The sequence below is a fragment of the Rhodamnia argentea genome, chromosome 2 (assembly GCF_020921035.1).
Source record: "Rhodamnia argentea isolate NSW1041297 chromosome 2, ASM2092103v1, whole genome shotgun sequence".
NCBI classification, from domain to species: domain Eukaryota; kingdom Viridiplantae; phylum Streptophyta; class Magnoliopsida; order Myrtales; family Myrtaceae; genus Rhodamnia; species Rhodamnia argentea.
Window position 1 is genome coordinate 26,849,596 of NC_063151.1, and position 18,115 is coordinate 26,867,710.

Here is an 18,115-nt window from a genome sequence, read left to right on the forward strand (position 1 = left end):
AAGCGAACTATCATTGCCTCGTGCTGCCACTGTGGCCGCGGGTTTTGTGATGCTACTGCTTCGTCCAAAGGTGGAAAAACAGGAAGATGATGACAGTTCCGAGTCCCACAAGACCGTTGTCTCCGGTGAAGAAAAGGTAGCGTTGCTCCGCCCAGAGTTATTTCAGGTTCGGTCCTCGTGACCGCCGTGCTATAGCCAACGCTGCTTAGCGAGATAAAGCTCGACAGGTTGGCGGCGACATTGTCGTGATAACGAATTTCCAACAGAGTTGAGGTGATTTGCTGCATGTCTCTAGCGTGAAACGCCCGTTCCATTCCGTGCTTGGAGGGACCTCTTTTGTTAGGGGCAATCCCGTTGTGCATCGGCTAATATCGGAGCTTTTAACTTTTACCGTCGGAGGCGTCAAGACAACAAGACTTGAAATAATGAATTCCGAGTCACTAGTCATATTTTATTACTTTTAGTGTACGTTTGTTTTGCAGAAAAAAAAAACGATTTCAAAAACATTTTGTTAAAAAATGATCGATTGTATTGCCTATAATAAAAAATAAACAAAAAATATTTCTATCAACCATAAAAATGTATAGACATAATTTGCTATCGATAGCGAAAATATTTTTCATTGACTAATTATTTCAAGCGGTGCAGGTGATTACTTCTACTAAAATGCCTTTGAAGCTATTTATTTTTCACGAAACAAATAAAAAAACTATTTTTTTGGATTTTTTTCCGACTTTTCGGCGTTTAGCTGATGGAAAACTAATCAGTTTTCGGGCTTCATTTGTTTTGCGAAAAATAAACCGTTTTCGAAAAATATTTTTCGGGAAGCCGTTTTCTAGGAAAATGACCATATTTTTCTGATGTTTGGCTAAAATTTGAAAACGGATTGAAAATTTTTTCCACCGTTTGGCAAGGAAAATATTTTCCACCGTACCGATCTTTTAATAATTTTTTATTTATTTTAAAATGATTATGTTAATTATTTATTTTATCTTTTTTCTTCTTTTACTACTTTCTTTTTATTTATTATTAAAAGTTCGATTTTTTTTTTTGTCTTTTCTCTTATTTTTTCCTTATTTTTTTTCTTTTCTTCCTTCTTCCTGCTTCTTCTTCCTTTGTGCGCTCGCCGCTCTAGAGTTCTACAAAAAACACCAACGATTCATTGCTCGATGAATCGCCACCATTGCCATTAAAGCTTGTCCTCAAGCTTTAAGAGAGAGAGAGAGAGAGGACATGATCAGATTCTCTGTGCGGAACCATGGGTTCGCTCAAGAACGAGATCTACCCACCTACCTCGCTGATCAACTCATCGTCCCTCGTTCTGACCCCGCAAAAAAAAAAAAATCATCGTCCCTCTTGCTTTCCAAGTTGAAGAAGACGCCTCTGCCTCCGTCGGATATGTCATCCGTCGCTCTGGAATTCTGCGAATCCCGAACCAAAGCGAGCGAGCGAAACCAGGATGATTAGCATTCTGGCTGGGGTAGTTCACCGAATGATCCACTGAATATTCATTGAGATTTTCTCTTTCTTTTTCGAGTTGTCAAATTCGTCGGGGAGAGCGGGATGGAGGAGAGAGAGAGACTATGAGATCACGGTGGAGAGAGAGACTGCGAGAGCATAGGGATGGAGGAGAGAGAACGTGGATGGAGGAAGAGGCAAGACAGAGGAAGATTTTGGGGAAAATGATTTCCCCTCCCCAAAAGATCGAAATCGTTTTCTTTGATTTTAGAAGGTTTTTTTTGTTGAACGGAAAATATTTTTCGTTGACCACTCATTTTCCGCCTCCCAAGCACTGAAAATTAAAGAAAATGTTTTCCGGAAAAATATTTTCCTTGAAACAAACAAAGCCTCAGAAAAAAATTTCTATATCTGACCATCACAAGTTTAGATTGCGGGAAAACAACTTCTCTTTCTGGCAAAAAGAAAATAGCTTTCCATAATTATCCTCACAAATAAAAACTAACAATTTTCCTTGAAAATGATTTTCATTCTTAAATGATTTTTTATCATAAAAAGTTAAATTAACATCGAAAGATGCCTTGGAGCATTTCGCGCTCCAACTTATCATTGGAGTGTGAAAAATCAATGTTGTAATTAAGCAAGCGTTTTTTTCGTATGCCGATTTTCAATTTCCAATCAACAAATAGGTAGATCTTTAGGACAAACACGAACACATACTTCACAAGCAATGCATTTATTAAATTCAAAATGAATTTGGTAGCGGAAACGCTTGGATGTGGTTATTTTTTTTCATAAGGATACTGAATAGTTACAAGTAAACGATTCGCGTGGGAAAACCGGATAAGGTAATCATGAACCATTGACCAATGTGCCTTGTGGCTTGTACGCGCAATCGACTCCCGATGCTTTCATCTAGAGCTCCGATCCGAGCCTCTCAACATATTAAATTAGATCCACCTCTACTAAAGAATTTTATTTAATGAGTTATGGACCGATTATGATAAGTTAAGTGCTCAATGCCACATTTATTTTTCGATACGAGACTTTCCAAACACAATTCACACCCGCATCTCAACACTTTTTTCGTGTATTTTAACTTAACGTATCGAATTATATCCACCTTCACTAAAAAACTATAGTCAATGAGTTATGACCAACCATGATATATTAAGTACTACATAGTCTTGATATGGGACTTTTTCATCGAATTCTTGCGTTGTAATTTAATTTTGATATTGTTCAGCGCTAGTTCATAGGCCCTCCACGCAGAATTTTATTTAATGGTTATGGACCGATTATGATAGTTAAGTGCTCAATGCCACATTTATTTTTCATACGAGACTTTCCAAACACAATTCACCCATCTCACACTTTTTTCGTGTATTTTAACTTAACGTATCGAATTATATCCACCTTCACTAAAAAACTATAGTCAATGAGTTATGACCAACCATGATATATTAAGTACTCAACGCTACATCAAGTCTTGATATGGGACTTTTTTCATCGCAATTCTTGCGCACGTTGTAATTTAATTTTGGATATTAGGTTCAAGCGCACCTGTCTAGTTCATCGAAAGGCCAGTCATCCACGCAAGGATCGGAGGATTTACGTCGGATCGGGACCCGACCGAGACCTACCTCCCCCGTCAATGGACCGCTACCCCATGGTCTAATTCAATCCTCAACTAACGCGGCATGCTCTTTATTCATGTGGTCAAATTGTCATCTCGAAATCTCGACCCACTCTCTTTTGAATTCCATTATGATAAACGGCGCCGTTAGGAACGAGTGCAAGTGGACATTGTCGGGCGTTGGGCAACTCCAGAAAATTGCTGGTCGAATTTGGGGACAAGTAAGATTCCATACAAGACTAAGGTGCAGACAAATATCAAGAATCATTTTAAGCGCGCAGTAGAAGGCAAAAGGGAGAGTTGGTGCTTTCTAGTACAAGACGATCTGCCCTTTAATTGAGGTATCTTCCTGCGCAAGATGTCTCAAACAGGTCTCAACGAGACCAGACCCAACCACATGTTGGTAGCCAACTTTCTTTTCACTCACGGCATCCGAGCGGTCCATGGTCCGCGACAACTCCCCTCTTCTCGAGAATCCATACATCCGTCATCAATATATGGACAGCCATCTCTCGAGCACAAATTTAGGTTCGGCCCTAGTGGAAAAATAAAATAGAGGACCCAACAACGTATATTCACATACCAAGATTTACGACATCGCTCAATTCGTGATACTCAAAAGTAGAAAGTTCAGATTCTTTACTCATAGATAAATAAGTTGTTGGACAATACTCAACACCGTTACCACAAAAAAATATGGATTCCGAAATCAATGTTTGTAATTAAGCAAACGTTTTTTTCGTATGCCAATTTTCAATTTCCAATCAACAAACAGGTAGATCTTTAGGACATACATGAACACATACTTCACAAGCAATGCATTTATTAAATTCAAAATGAATTTGGTAGCGGAAACGCTTGGATGTGGTTATTTTTTTTCATAAGAATACTGAATAGTTACAAGTAAACGATTCACGTGGGAAAACCGGATAAGGTAATCATGAACCATTGACCAATGTGCCTTGTGGCTTGTACGCGCAATCGACTCCCGATGCTTTCATCTAGAGCTCCGATCCAAGCCTCTCAACATATTAAATTAGATCCACCTCTACTAAAGAATTTTATTTAATGAGTTATGGACCGATTATGATAAGTTAAGTGCTCAATGCCACATTTATTTTCCGATACGAGACTTTCCCAACACAATTCACACCCCCATCTCAATACTTTTTTCGTGTATTTTAACTTAACGTATCGAATTATATCCACCTTCACTCAAAAACTATAGTCAATGAGTTATGAACCAACCATGATATATTGAGTACTCAACGCTACATCAAGTTTCGACACGGGACATTTTTCAACGCAATTCTTTCGCACGTTGTAATTTAATTTTGGGTATTAGGTTCGAGCGCACCTGTCTAGTTCATCGAAAGGCCAGTCATCCACGCAAGGACCGGAGGATTTACGTCGGATCGGGACCCGACCGAGACCTACCTCCCCCCCCTCTAAATACACATAGTAGAAGTAGACTATATGATTGACATAGGCTTGAATCTCTCCTAGGACCTTCCCTCGTTTCAACCAAAGTAGATTTTGAGGGGACCATGGATGCACATAGGGCTCGAGAGCACCTCCCCAGTCCCCATTTTTTTTAAAGCAACAAAAGTAGATTTTGAGGGGACCATGGAGTTCACATATGGGAAGTTCTGAGGGACCGACGGCCGAGCGTGGTAGCCATAAATTTGGCCTTGCGGTACCTAATCCTCCTCGTAAATTGGGGTGCGTGAAGCATCACATCATGCTTGTGATGCGTGGAAATTACCTAAGTAAAAAATCGAAAGAAGAAGAAGAAGAAGAGGAGGAGGAGAGAAATTGGAGTGAAAACAGGAGGGAAATAAGAAGAGCTCGATTGTGATGAAAATCTCCGGTACTTTCGTATATGGCACCGAACTCCATGCTTCGCCCTCATATTAATTAGCAATGAGCATGGTTTCAGGATGTAACTTGAAACCTGAAATCGGACCAATAGAGAACCTATTCGGCTTTAGATTTTAAATTATGCATGATAGGTTCCAGGTTCCAAAAATTGAGGAACTGTTTCGACGGATAGGTTTTAGGTTCTAGATAAGTGGAACTTGGAGCCTGTAACATGTATTGTAACTCGTAACAAGTTTTTGTGTTTTTCTTAGTATATCGTTTCACGCGATCCTGTGGTATTGCATGTCGTTCGATTATGAGTGTGTAATCTGAAATCATTGACCTCGGCTTCCAATTTCGGCTATATTTATGACTAAGGTTTTTTATTTTGTTAATATTTCATATTTATTCGTGTGTTTAAATATGAATTATGCTTAGTGAATTGTAGTAGTAAATCGTGATAGTTAAATGTGATGATTCACTTCAATCATTCATTTAAGAATTTGTCGAGTTAAATTGACCAAATAATTGCAGCTCTTGCATTTACAGCCGGATCCCAAGTTCTTTCACGTGCAAGTGTCCCCCTCTCGCTGGTCCAAACATCGTAAAGGCATTTTGGTTGAGCATCCAATTGCACAAATGCCTTCATCAATGCCAACACATACGGGTAAAAACAGATGAGCGTGTGCCGTGTGGACGCCGATAACGTTTCGATGAGACGTTTTCTCGGAACACTGCATTGATACTGAAAGTGCAAAACCTTTATAATCTGTCAGTTCATGAATCTTTTTAAAGAGTTCATGAAGTTCCTCGAAAAAATTCCCATGTTATTGACTGGTTGGCTTAGATTGACGGCAAACTTAATTCAGATCTTCAGGTGCACCGCCACAAGAGATGGACCGATGAGGCGCCGCAAAAGCTGGTCCAGATACCCACCCGACTCGCTAGATCAAAATAAAAAGAAGAAGAAGAAGTAATGGCTATCATTTATTGACTTTTGTAAATATGTGATAATTAAACAGCCAAGTGCCGAAATTGTGGTTGAAATTCAGAGCGAATGAAAGCGAATGACAGCATGACCACAGCATAGGAATTGTGGATTCGATTTTACGAAGTTTCGAGATATTCAAGAATGCCTGATGAATGTATTTGTTGATCGATGCAGCGATTCAAGATTTTTGCCCGCCCGACTCGGTTAACATACGTCACTATACAAACTCCACCATCTTGTTATAATTGCAATTTTATTACCGGGTCGAACATACCAAATTATACATCGACAGAGAAGTCGCAAACATCTTGCCAGAGCATGTGAATGTAAGGAGGGAATTATCCAGTCGGTTCTTAAATCTATTGTACGAATGCCGGTTCGGTCATGAACTTTTTAATTTTATCAATTCGGTCCTCAACTTCTACACGAAATTTAAATGTACTCCTTCCGGTCAATTTTCCGTGAGAAGACTCGGAACATAGCCACCTTCGACGCTCGGCAAGTCGGCAACGACCGAACTTTCGGGTCGGCAATTTTCAAGCGATAATTGACCGGAAAAGTTTACGTTGGAATTTCGCGCAAACGCTTAAGGCTAAATTGATAAAATAGAAAAATTTACGATCGAATTTCACGTATGTACGATAAATTCATGACCGATTGGATAATTTTCTCTACACGTGAGCATGCAACTTCACAAGTGTGGTGTTGACGCCAATCGCGAGTCTTATTATCGATAAGTCAATGAATAAATTTTTATTATCGACACCAATCGCGAGCCGCAGCTCGAGCTCATGGCCATATGGGCATAATTTGACTACAGCTCGAAACAAAATAAAAACGAGAGTTGGAACGTGAAGCACACGCCACACGATATGTGTTCTTAAGGCATCAAGTTGGCTCGTGGTGTCCGTTTTGGGGATGTGACGTCGTACCTTCGTCGGGTTGGGGGTGTCAATCCCCACGTCCTGTCCCAAATACGACGATCAGACTCAACCCATCCACCGGGAAAATCGATACGTAATGTGATGTGGCCTTTTGCATGATTTCGTCTTTGCTAGAGGGGCTCTCGATGATTTCGTGATAAGGACAACAGTCGTTGTTGACGTGGCCTTTTCTTATTATCGAGTCAACTTAATTTCTATTGATTACTGCTTTTTTTTTTAGATTTTTTTTTCCAATTCTGTTGTTATCAAAAGAATTCATACAAATAAAACAACCACTGAATGATTTGAAAAATATTTTTCAATAGACGATCGCTTATATAGATTAAAAATACAATTGAACAAATATATAAATGTTTAGACATAGATTATCAACAATAATAAAAATATATTCATTGACTAGTTACTTCAAGCAATATAAACTATTATTTCTTAAAATTATTTTCTGAATTATTTTTTTTTTTCGAAATAAACATAGCATAAATGTGTTTGCACAAAAAATGGCTAAATATTTTTTGTTATTACCGAACATGTAATGGACTTAGTCGATGAAAGCAAAATTTGGTCATTTATGAATAAAATTATCGACAGCGTGATAAATCGACAATTGGAAGGAATCGACAAAAAAGTGGAAATCGAGGAAATTATCAAGGTAGTGAAGTAAAAGAAATAGTCGATAATCGCTTGTAACCTCTATTGGTAACTTCCCTCTGCAACCTTCTCTTATAACTTCCATTTATACCCTTTGTTTGTAACATCCGCTCCTAATGTTTTTTTTTTTTTTTTTGTGAGCCTTCATTTGTAACCTCCGTTGATTGTAGACTTTAAATAGCCATATCGTACTCTTCAGAGGCTCCCGCACAAATCAAACAAAATATTACCTCTCAATACGATGCTTTTCTAACCCCCAAAAAAAAAAACGGTGCTTTAATTTCCTTTGTTCTTTCGACCAAAAAAAAATTCCTTTGTTCTAGTTTTCATATTCACGTTGTCGATTAAATTTTGGCATGTATTTTTATCTCGAGTGTTGCGAGTTCGATTAAATTGTGGCATGATATTATAGAATATTTAGGCTTTGTCGTCGATTAAATTCTAGCAAATTTTGTTTACATATATAATTATTGTACTTTCTAAATCGTATCGTTGATCAAATTCTGATACGGTTTATGTTTGTATAGTTCTATTAGAAGTGAAATTGTTGATTCCCTAATTAACCTAGATATTTCCATTCTGGAACCCTCATGTACCTTTTTTCTCCGCTTAAAAGGTGAAAAACTACTTTCGACGAATGATATTTTGTCGCGGGAGAAATTCCAAAGAAACAAAATGTTAATACGTAAATTCTTATATAATTTTGCCATAACTTTTTTAAGTTTGAAAAACATACTGGATTGGGTGGGGAAGTAAAAAATTTGGGGCTCGTTCGTTTAAGATTCAGCAAAAATACAAAGTACCTTTTTTCCGAGCAAAATCCAAACCATTATATACAGCCTCTAAAAAATTACGAAAAAGCATCTATTACCAATATTTCTATATTACTAGAGTTTCAAATGTTTTAGATTTTTAAAAAGTTAAAAGTTCCCAAATTTCAACATCGAAATTAAATGAAAAAAATCAATTGGTAATAGCACAAAAAATCTCAAATTAGTACATCTATGACAAATTCACTTCTCATAAAAAAAAAAATTCAAACCGATACATCTGCGACAAATGAATGGTAAAAACGTCAAACCAGTACACTGATCAACTGTCACGTGTCATCTACCTCAGCAACTTGATGGTAGCATTTAATGGAAGTTAAAGGAGGGTGAATTTATCATATGTGTACCAATTTGAGATTTTTTGTGATAAAAAAAAAATTTAGAATAAATTTGATATGTGCATTAATTTGGGTGTTTTCGAAATATAAACCCGAAAATCAAGATAAAATTGAATTTCGGGAGGACAAACAACCCCGCGATTCTGAGAAAAAGAAAAGAAGACAAGCTTCCGGCCCAGAAAGTTCTGAGCCTGTGATTGAAGTCCTGGCAAAATCTCCACCATGAAAAATCCGAAGGAACAAAGAAGAGAGCCAAAGCGAAGGTGATGTTGCAGAGCCATACCTTTAGGTGCGTAAATGGCGAAAGCGAAAGGCGTCTCCTCCATTTCCTTTGTGGTTGGGAGTCCCATTCAAAACCAGCTCGGCAGATGTTAAAAGTGTTCTTCTTGTCCGTCACTTCTCATTTACGCCGCTTTAACCCTCCAGACTTTACTGCCCCCACCAAAATCCGACACCCGCCATTGATGAACGCACGTCTGTAACTTCTGGAACGCCCCAGTGGGAAAACCCCTAGACGACGCCGCCGTCGTCCACAAACCGCAGGTCGTCCTCCCATCTGGGTACAACACGGCCGGCGAAGAATGCTCGGGTTCCTTTATAAAACTCGAAAGAATCCCCAAGATCCTCCGTATTTTTGCAGTTGCTTCGAGCCCCGTTGACTGGCCGTTGATTTGTCAGTCAACGAGTCGCGTCAAGATACGAAAAGTATCTGCTGCGTCGGCTAACGTTAGTCACTCTGTGTTATGCGCTTGAATGCGCTTAAATTGCTTGTGTTGATCAGCAAAAGATGTGAATGGTTTTTGTTTTGCTGTTGGCTGTACCATCATCCTCTTGCAGTGTTCGTTTCCCCGTTTCAATCACCATGCATAAATTTATAGCGTCCAACCGCCACCGATTTTTCCGTACTAACTTTGTGATTGCCATGAAGAACACGACGTGCTTGGATGGAAATTACCAAAATAAAAACAAAGGTTTTAAACTTATTGTACATATGTCAATTCAGTCTTGAATATTTTAATTTGTCCAATTTAATCCTAAACATTTAGATCACCATAGCTGGTCTTTTTGTCATTTTTATCATTTTTGTCGTTTCCCTTTTTTCCACTGTGGTTGGCGACCTTCGCCGGCCACTAGGGAAGAGTTTGTAAGTCGGGGAGGGGTTGCTGACCACAATGGGAAAAAAATTAAAAAACAATGAAAAATTTATATTTTTTTTAAATGCAAGAATAATCCGCGACAGCATTAGCCAGCGTCCATGTCATGATTTCTAGCCAAAATTGGCCAAAAAGATCGTATAGACAAAGTTTCAAAATATTTAGAATTAAATTAGCAAATTGAATGGTATAGAGAATTAGGATGAAGATTAAAACTCAAATAATGGCCGAAGTGTCCTCATTTTCTCAAACAAGGGCTCGAAGTGGGATTTGTTCTAAACAAGAACCTGAAGTTGCAATATCAATCTCCAAAAAAGCCTCTCCTCAATTGGTCAGTAACATTTTCATCATTTATTTTTTTAAAATTTTTTTCTTTGTGTTTCCTTTTTCTATTTTCTAAAAATTGAAAAAAAGTAAAAAAACAAGAAAAGAAAACACAGGGGGGAGTTCCCCCCTTTTTTTGGTATTTTAATTTTAAATTTTTTAATTTAATTTAACTAAAAATTCAATTCAAATTGTATTTTGTCGAAAATGCCCTTGATTGACCAGTCGACAAGGTCAAGCCATTATTTGAAACGTGTATAACCGCTTCGGACTCTTGTTTGAAACGAGAAGGGCACTTCATGCCCTTATTTAAAACAATGATTACTTCAAGCCCTTATTTGAAAAAATGACTGTACTTCGAGCCCTTAATTGGAATTTTCCCTTAAAACTAAAATGAAACAAGGAACAGAACGTTATTACAACACACTGTTTTACTGTAACGAGGAAAAGATGTGGACATTCGAAAGAATTGAGGCTACGTGTGTTCTAGAGTTGAATGGAATGTCCATGCCTTCCATTGATAGAATCAGCATTTCCTATGAATTTTAGTTTCTTAATGCTGAAGCCATATCAAGTACTACAATGAAAAATGAATGATTTCAAAAATATTTTCTTTTAAAATGATCACTTGTATGGCGCACAAAAAATGAATAAATCAAATATATTTTCATCGTCTATAAAAACATTTTGTTGATAATGAAATATTTCTCATTAACTAATTATTTCAAGTGATAAAAACCATCACTTTTAGGAAAACATTAAAACATTTTCCAAACCATTCATTTTTTTTGCGAAATAAATGGATTATAAATACACAATTCTTCTCCAGCCCCATTTCCTGCTACTAAACCTTGCCTAATATAATTCCATTTCATTTATCACATCGATCAAAAGTTAAGCGAGTGAGCTTTTTCGTTTTAAAAACATGAACCGTTAGAAAGCGATACGGCTTACAAGTTCATATCTCAGTACTCTAAGAGCACTTATTGGTTAATGTGTTGTTATTTTGTATAGAGCATAAGCTAGATATCCAACATTAACTATAAATAAGTCTTGTTAATGAGTAAATCATACTTAATACAAAAAGTATAGAAAGCGGCAATGACTTGGGATTGGAATCTTTCTTCATTTGGACAGTTTCCTATTGTGTTATGACGTGGTTCATACTCCCTATTGACTGAAAGGCACAGAGGTCCCACTCTTTCTCCATTTGGACAATTTCGCGACTTCTAGGGTTTTCTTGTGTCGTTTATATACGATATCTTTCTCTTGTATTTGAAAATTGTAATGGAGGAATGTATGATACTAATTATAGTGGAATCCTTTACTGGATGAAAGTTTTCTCTATTTCATTATATTTGTGCGCTTGATCCCGACACATTCACACCATATAAAATACACAAGCTACATTAATACCACCCGCACTCGGACGCAAAAGATGGTAAGTTTCAATGCATGACATGAGCTGTCCACGTACGTACAGCTGCGGGATTGAGGCTTGGGACTTTGAATCCTAATGGCCAAGAATTCCCAACTCCAACCGCGGCATTCACTCCCCCCACCCTACCCTTTTTTTTTTTTTCTCTTTTACCAATTTTTTTTTTTTTAGTATGGCCACGTTTCAACCTCAACCCCATTGAATTGAATGACCCCTTTCCAGTTGTAGTTCCAGTGAATCTTTAATAGGGGGCCTGATTGATGACCAGACACCCATTTGAGGAGCTGGAAATTTTCCCCGGGGGTCTTACTCATTGTTCATGAAATCATGTTTTGGGGTTTTAATCTTGTTGTGTTTCACTGCTCGCAATCGAGCATTTACTCTGCACGTAATTATGCTAATCTATCTCTCGGTTTTGGCTAGAGTTTGTACATATATATATGGTCGTTCAGAGAAGCGCACGGAACAAGGCCAACCAGAGCGAGCCACATAGCGCTTGAGAGGAGCAGCTCTCTCTGAGTTGGGTTGGGGAGTGAGTGCGAGCCCTCTGTTTTCCTCTGTGTTTTTTTGTCTGCTTCTGCGATGGCTCTGGTTGGAGCAACCACAGCACCACCGCCAGTCAAGCTCTCTGTTTCTTTACTCCTCTTCCTCATTTGCCTGTGCTTGCTCTCTCCTTGTCAAGGTGCATTTTTTTTTCCCGTCTTTTTTCCTCCAAATTTTCCCTTTCTCTTCCTCTCTCTCTCTGTCTCGGCGAGTTTGTTTTATTCGTCTTGGTCTCTTGTTGCTTTTGACTTGGGAGGAAGTTGGTGTTCCGTTTGCGGTGACGTCTTGTTAGCTTCTCTCTCGTGAGGGGTGTCCTGATTTTCTCTTCCATGTCCTCAGTGTCTGCAATCCTTTTGTGATCACAGCCTTCTCAGATAAGAGCTTGTTTGATCAGTGCCATTGTTGGGTCTAATTGTACCTCATTGAGACACACAAACATTTGCATTTCTAGGGGTTTTATGTTTAATGGGCACTTCTTCTTTGTGATGAGACCGTACTTCCTGGGATTTGTGGTTCCTTGATTGATAGAAAGGTTTTTTTACGGGAAAAATATCAATGTCTGTTGCCTTGTGTCTTTGATCTTTTCTCATTGCCATTCAATCTTTGATCTTTTCTTCTGCGCAAAATGTAAACATCATTTTGCAAGTGAAGCTGGCCGCCGTTGCTCCTACGCAAAAAGCCCTTGCTACATTCTTTTTTTTTTTTTTTTTGGGGTCAAATCACTTGCTATATTCAGTCGGTACATTTTTCAACCTTTGCATTCTCCTTCCCCATTCGTTTTGGTTAATGCCTTAATGGTGCTTTGATTTACGTGGATGTTGGCAGCTGATTAGAGACATGGGGCTGAAGAAATTAAGGAGGGAAAAAAACAAACTTTGCCACTGACACAATGTTCTGCAATGCAGGGAAACCAAATTACTCGGAGTACAGGTACCCATTCATCCGGAAGGCAAGCACATTCTCATCGTCCTTGTCGTTTTCATCGAGCGCCAACAACGCCTACGACTACATCATCGTGGGTGGTGGCACCGCCGGGTGTCCCCTGGCGGCCACCCTCTCTCAGAACTTCAGTGTCCTGCTGCTTGAAAGAGGGGGTGTCCCGTTTGCAAATGTCAATGTCTCTCTCTTAGAGAATTTTCACCTCACCCTGGCGGACCTGTCGAAGACCTCAGCCTCACAGTTCTTCAGCTCCACGGACGGCGTTCTCAATTCCCGGGGTAGGGTCTTGGGCGGCGGCACCTGCATCAATGCCGGGTTCTATACCAGAGCAAGCACAGAGTAAGTCCTCTGAGGACATTTGACAAATCCATGGCACACATCTTGTTTATCTCTTCATAGCCGCATGCAGTTTCTACACTGGTATATCTCCTTAAAGATTGAGGTAAAAAAGGCAGAGAAAGAGAGAAAAGATTACTACTTGTGAGTGGGATGAGGAATTTCTTTCTCTTGGACCCTACTTTCAGTAGGGTAAATGAGAATCAAGAGAAGAACATGTTGCAAGCTAGTACTAGAAAAGACAGCCTATTTGCCTAATTCCTCTTTTGGATTATGGAAGTCGCACAGTAAATTTCAATGCATTCACAGTATCAGTGGCCAACTTCCAGTTCAGCAAATAAATGCTTTTCAAGGGGAACAGTGCACAGAAAATTGATACATACACTGCCACTGTAAAGAAGATTTTACAGAGAGGCTAATCTCCTATTAATTTCAGCATTTTAAGTACCCGCTCTCTCACTAATCATCAAATCTAGGGTGGATAACACCACTTGTGTAAACTTTTTTTTTTCTTACACCAGCGGGGTATACTATAATCATTCAAAACTAAACGTTCCCCGGCGAATGCATATATTGTTTATCCTCTAGGTAAAAGTACGCAAATTAGTTTGAACATGTCAATACTCCAAAAAAGCTTGTAGTCTTTCTTTTCCTTTCTGATGTGAGAGATAGCTATCCTTTTAACCAAAAAGGCAAAAATGCCTTCTCGCTAATACAGAACAGAACCTACTTCTAAAGGTAGGTGTTCTATTAACTTCTTTTTTGCTTTTTTGGGGGGCGGTCATAACTGTTTTAGGGTGGTTGAAAGACATTTGACTTTAAACCATTATGTAGACAGTTCACCATCACCGGAAGATGTTGACATGTCCATGCAGCTGTAGCCTGTAACAGTAGTGCTTCCTAGCATTTGCAGATCATAATTCACTCTGCTTCTTAAGAAACCTTTGTGGAAATTTACTTCTGCAGTCTGTATTTCCCTGGTCTCACGTTAGTTTTGCAAGATCTAGACATATATTTGCTTGTATTAGTCCTTGGATGTCTCTTTCTTGAAGAAGGAAGAAGAAGAAGAAGAATGGAGAATATACGCCGTAAGCACAGACGTCCGGTTTTCGTACATTCCTTGAACCAGCTCCCACATTTGAATGCCCTCCAATGCACCAACGTGTCCCACCTAATCATAAATTTCTGGATGACCGTCGAAAATAGTAGTTGTTAGTGATATGGAAACCGGATTAGAGGTTGATGACTGTCAATCGCGCATCATGATGTCTTGTGAAAGCAAAATTGCGCTTTCTCTTGCAGTTGTAGCACAAGATATGAAGGCATTTTAAGCAGACCATGCTTGGCAAAGTCGACAGATTCAATGCTGCAATCTCGCTACTAAAGCAATTAATCTTTGAGGTTTGAAAGCAATGACGGTGACCACGTGACAATAATTACATCCTCATGGTACCATATGTCACCGCATTTATGATACCCATCTCTCATTTTGCTTCATTTGGTTAGATGCTTGTCTGGTCCCTCTTTATTTATTACTTCTCATGAGATAAGCATTGAACTTTAGGATAAAGAGAAACATTAAATGGTGAAGGACTGTTGGAGATATGTAGATGGTACTGGTTGTTAGTCTGGATTAACGTTTCTATAACTTCAGCATTAATAACTGCACTATGTTCTGGTTTGCAGGTTCATTAGAAAGGTAGGTTGGGACGAGAAATTGGTGAGCAAGTCGTACCCGTGGGTCGAGAAGCAGATTGTCCATAGACCGGACTTTGCGCCTTGGCAACAGGCATTCAAGGACAGTCTTTTGGACGTTGGGGTGTCACCTTTTAACGGGTTCACCTACGATCATTTATATGGGACCAAAGTGGGGGGCACCATTTTTGATAGGTACGGCCGGCGCCACACTGCTGCCGAGCTTCTTGCCACTGCAAATCCTCAGAAGCTTACTGTATTGATATATGCGACAGTGCAAAAGATTGTGTTCGACACAAGAGGTAAACCTTCTTAATTGAATCGATTGGCATGAATGTTGCACAAGGCCAGTTCTTGTCAAGCTTTTCAGCACTAAAACGCTCTTCTTGAGCTTGGCTTCTTGACTTTTGTAGTTGATAGTTCGCCATAGTCCTTAACTGAAGCTGTTGAAAGTATGAAGCTACATCTGATATCACATAATGGGCAAAAATAGAATGTATTGATGATCTTACCGACTCGTAAACGTTATTGGAAACTGAACGTGAAACCTTTCCCTTCGCAGGGAAGCGACCAAAGGCGGTGGGAGTCGTCTTTAAAGATGAAAATGGAAATGACCATCAAGCTTTTCTCAAGAGCAATCTGCAGAGCGAAGTAATACTATCTAGTGGAGCTATTGGAAGCCCCCAATTGCTCCTGCTCAGCGGCATCGGACCAAAAGCCGACCTTGAAAAATTGAACATATCCACAGTCCTGGACCAGGAATTTGTTGGGAAAGACATAGCGGACAACCCTATGAACACCATTTTTGTACCCACACGTAGACCGATCCGCCAGTCACTCATTCAGACCGTTGGGATCACCAAGTTGGGAGTCTATCTTGAAGCTAGCAATGGATTTGGGCAATCTAAAGATAGTATCCGCTGCCACCATGGAATCGTGTCAGCAGAGGTGAGCTTTATTACAAATAATGAAATCCAAAGACCCTGGTGATATTAATATTGCCCTACAGACTATTAACTACTTTATAACTTGATATAGCCATAGCATGATAGCATGGTCTAGGAAGCTTTTGTATCACGTTAAGAACCATTTTACTTAGTGCTATGTTTTCTCGGTTCACTTGTGCAGTCTCTGTAAATTCGTGATGACCATCTTTTGATGTAACCAGATCGGGCAGTTATCCACCATACCCCCGAAACAAAGAACTCCAGAAGCCATTCAAGCCTATAAACGAAGCAAAAGGGACCTGCCTCATGAGGTGTTTCATGGAGGCTTCATCCTCGAAAAGATTGCCAACCCCTTGTCCAAAGGCGAGCTAAGGCTGATTAACACCAACGTTGACGACAACCCTCTGATCACCTTCAACTATTTCAGCCACCCTTATGACCTGGAGCGGTGTGTTGACGGCATTCGCCTGGCCACCAAGGTCGTGCAGTCCAAGTACTTCACGGAATTGACACGAGTGAACAAGCAAACCACGGAGAAGCTGCTCAACATCAGCGTCAAGGCTAGTGTCAACCTCATCCCCAAGCACACCAACGACACCAAGTCCCTCGAGCAGTTCTGCAGGGACACAGTGATCACGATCTGGCACTACCATGGAGGATGCCAAGTAGGCAAGGTGGTGGACCATGAGAACAAGGTCCTTGGCATTGACCAGCTCAGAGTCGTCGATGGTTCGACATTCAGCGAGTCCCCAGGGACTAATCCGCAAGCCACTGTCATGATGATGGGCAGGTACTTCTACAATCTTTTCCCTTCAAGGTTATATATTCAGAAAAAGAAGAATGGTCTAATACGTAATGCTCTGATATATTCGTCTTGGTGGGATATGCAGGTATATGGGAGCTGCAATCTTGAGAAAAAGACTGGGACGAGCAGCTGCAGTGTGAGGGCCAAAAAACTTGCAGGAATTTGAAGGAGTTAGTGTATGTTGTGACTTTCGAAACGTAATCTAGCTAGTCATTCTAATTTGTGAAAAGAAGAATCTGATTGCTTGGGAGATGAACAGTTCCATTTAGTGCTAGTCCTATGTGAGCAACCTTAATCTACTGTCTTTTATCCACGTTGCGGTCCACGAGGAACCTGAGGTGAATGGAAGATGTTTGAATGCTTTTAGCTCATTTCGTTGGTGGTTTGGACAAAACCTCACTGGATCTAAGAGGGTAGGAATGCTGGATGAAAAATCATTGCTCATCAATCCATTTAATTAACCAATCTGGACATAAAAAATTTTGGGCCTTCTCTGTTTTCACATTATTCAGGCAAGCGTCACCCGGAAATTTACATCTGAAATAGCACAACCCTTTCAGGGACTCAAGTTCTTGATTCGAGCAGTAAAGAATTTCATTCCTTGCGAACCCTGTCGATTAGGAGCTGAAATATTCGTGTGAGATATATTTAACTTTTGTGATCCTAAACGAAATCTACCTCAAACGCAAGAGTTCTCTCCGACTCCTAGAAATGACTGACTAACTAGGCAGTGTTTGTGAGTCTCTGTAGGTTTAGAGCCATCAGTCTCTGAAAGTTCTTGCTTAAATTGTGTCTAAACCTTGTTTGACTACTCTGATAAAACCCCTAGAAACATAAGATGGGAAGTTCTCCCTCATCGGAACCAGTGTTGCTGAGCTAAGCAGAGAATGGTTGGAGAAACTGAACAAATAGGGTGTTAGAGTAACATCGGAGAATGAATGAACTTCTTCCCATGAAACTTTGGGAGTGATTGAGATGCTCCAACTCATCCAACTAACTTACTTATAAGTTCAGTGCACGAGGCTACATCACAGCCAGCCTGACAATAACAATTGACAAATAGACAAGTTAGCTGGTGAAAAGAATCAAATTTGCTGTTCCTGTTGACTTTTTCACTTGATAATGATTGAGAACGTGGAGCAGAGTGGGGGAGAGAGAGAGAGAGAGAGAGAGAGAGAGAGATTGTCATTGCAACTTTGTAAATTGTTGGGGTTGCTTCATTTTGAGGT

At 39.6% G+C, this 18,115-nt stretch overlaps 1 protein-coding gene across 1 annotated transcript; it reads left to right on the plus strand.

Moving 5' to 3' along the window:
• Positions 1-12,167: 12,167 nt before the first annotated feature.
• On the plus strand, positions 12,168-17,199 carry LOC115737578 (protein HOTHEAD). Its single transcript, XM_030669763.2, has 6 exons — positions 12,168-12,303; positions 13,070-13,442; positions 15,126-15,436; positions 15,697-16,082; positions 16,303-16,871; positions 16,972-17,199. The coding sequence occupies exons 1-6, from the start codon at positions 12,204-12,206 to the stop codon at positions 17,024-17,026; spliced, it is 1,794 nt and encodes a 597-aa protein (XP_030525623.1). The 5' UTR covers positions 12,168-12,203; the 3' UTR covers positions 17,027-17,199.
• Positions 17,200-18,115: the final 916 nt, after the last annotated feature.

Coding starts and splice junctions, on each gene's coding strand:
- LOC115737578 (XM_030669763.2), top strand. CDS start 12,204: ATGGCTCTGGTTGGAGCAACCACAGCACCACCGCCAGTCAAGCTCTCT. Junction 12,304..13,069: donor CTTGCTCTCTCCTTGTCAAG/GTGCATTTTTTT, acceptor TCTGCAATGCAG/GGAAACCAAATTACTCGGAG. Junction 15,437..15,696: donor GATTGTGTTCGACACAAGAG/GTAAACCTTCTT, acceptor TTCCCTTCGCAG/GGAAGCGACCAAAGGCGGTG.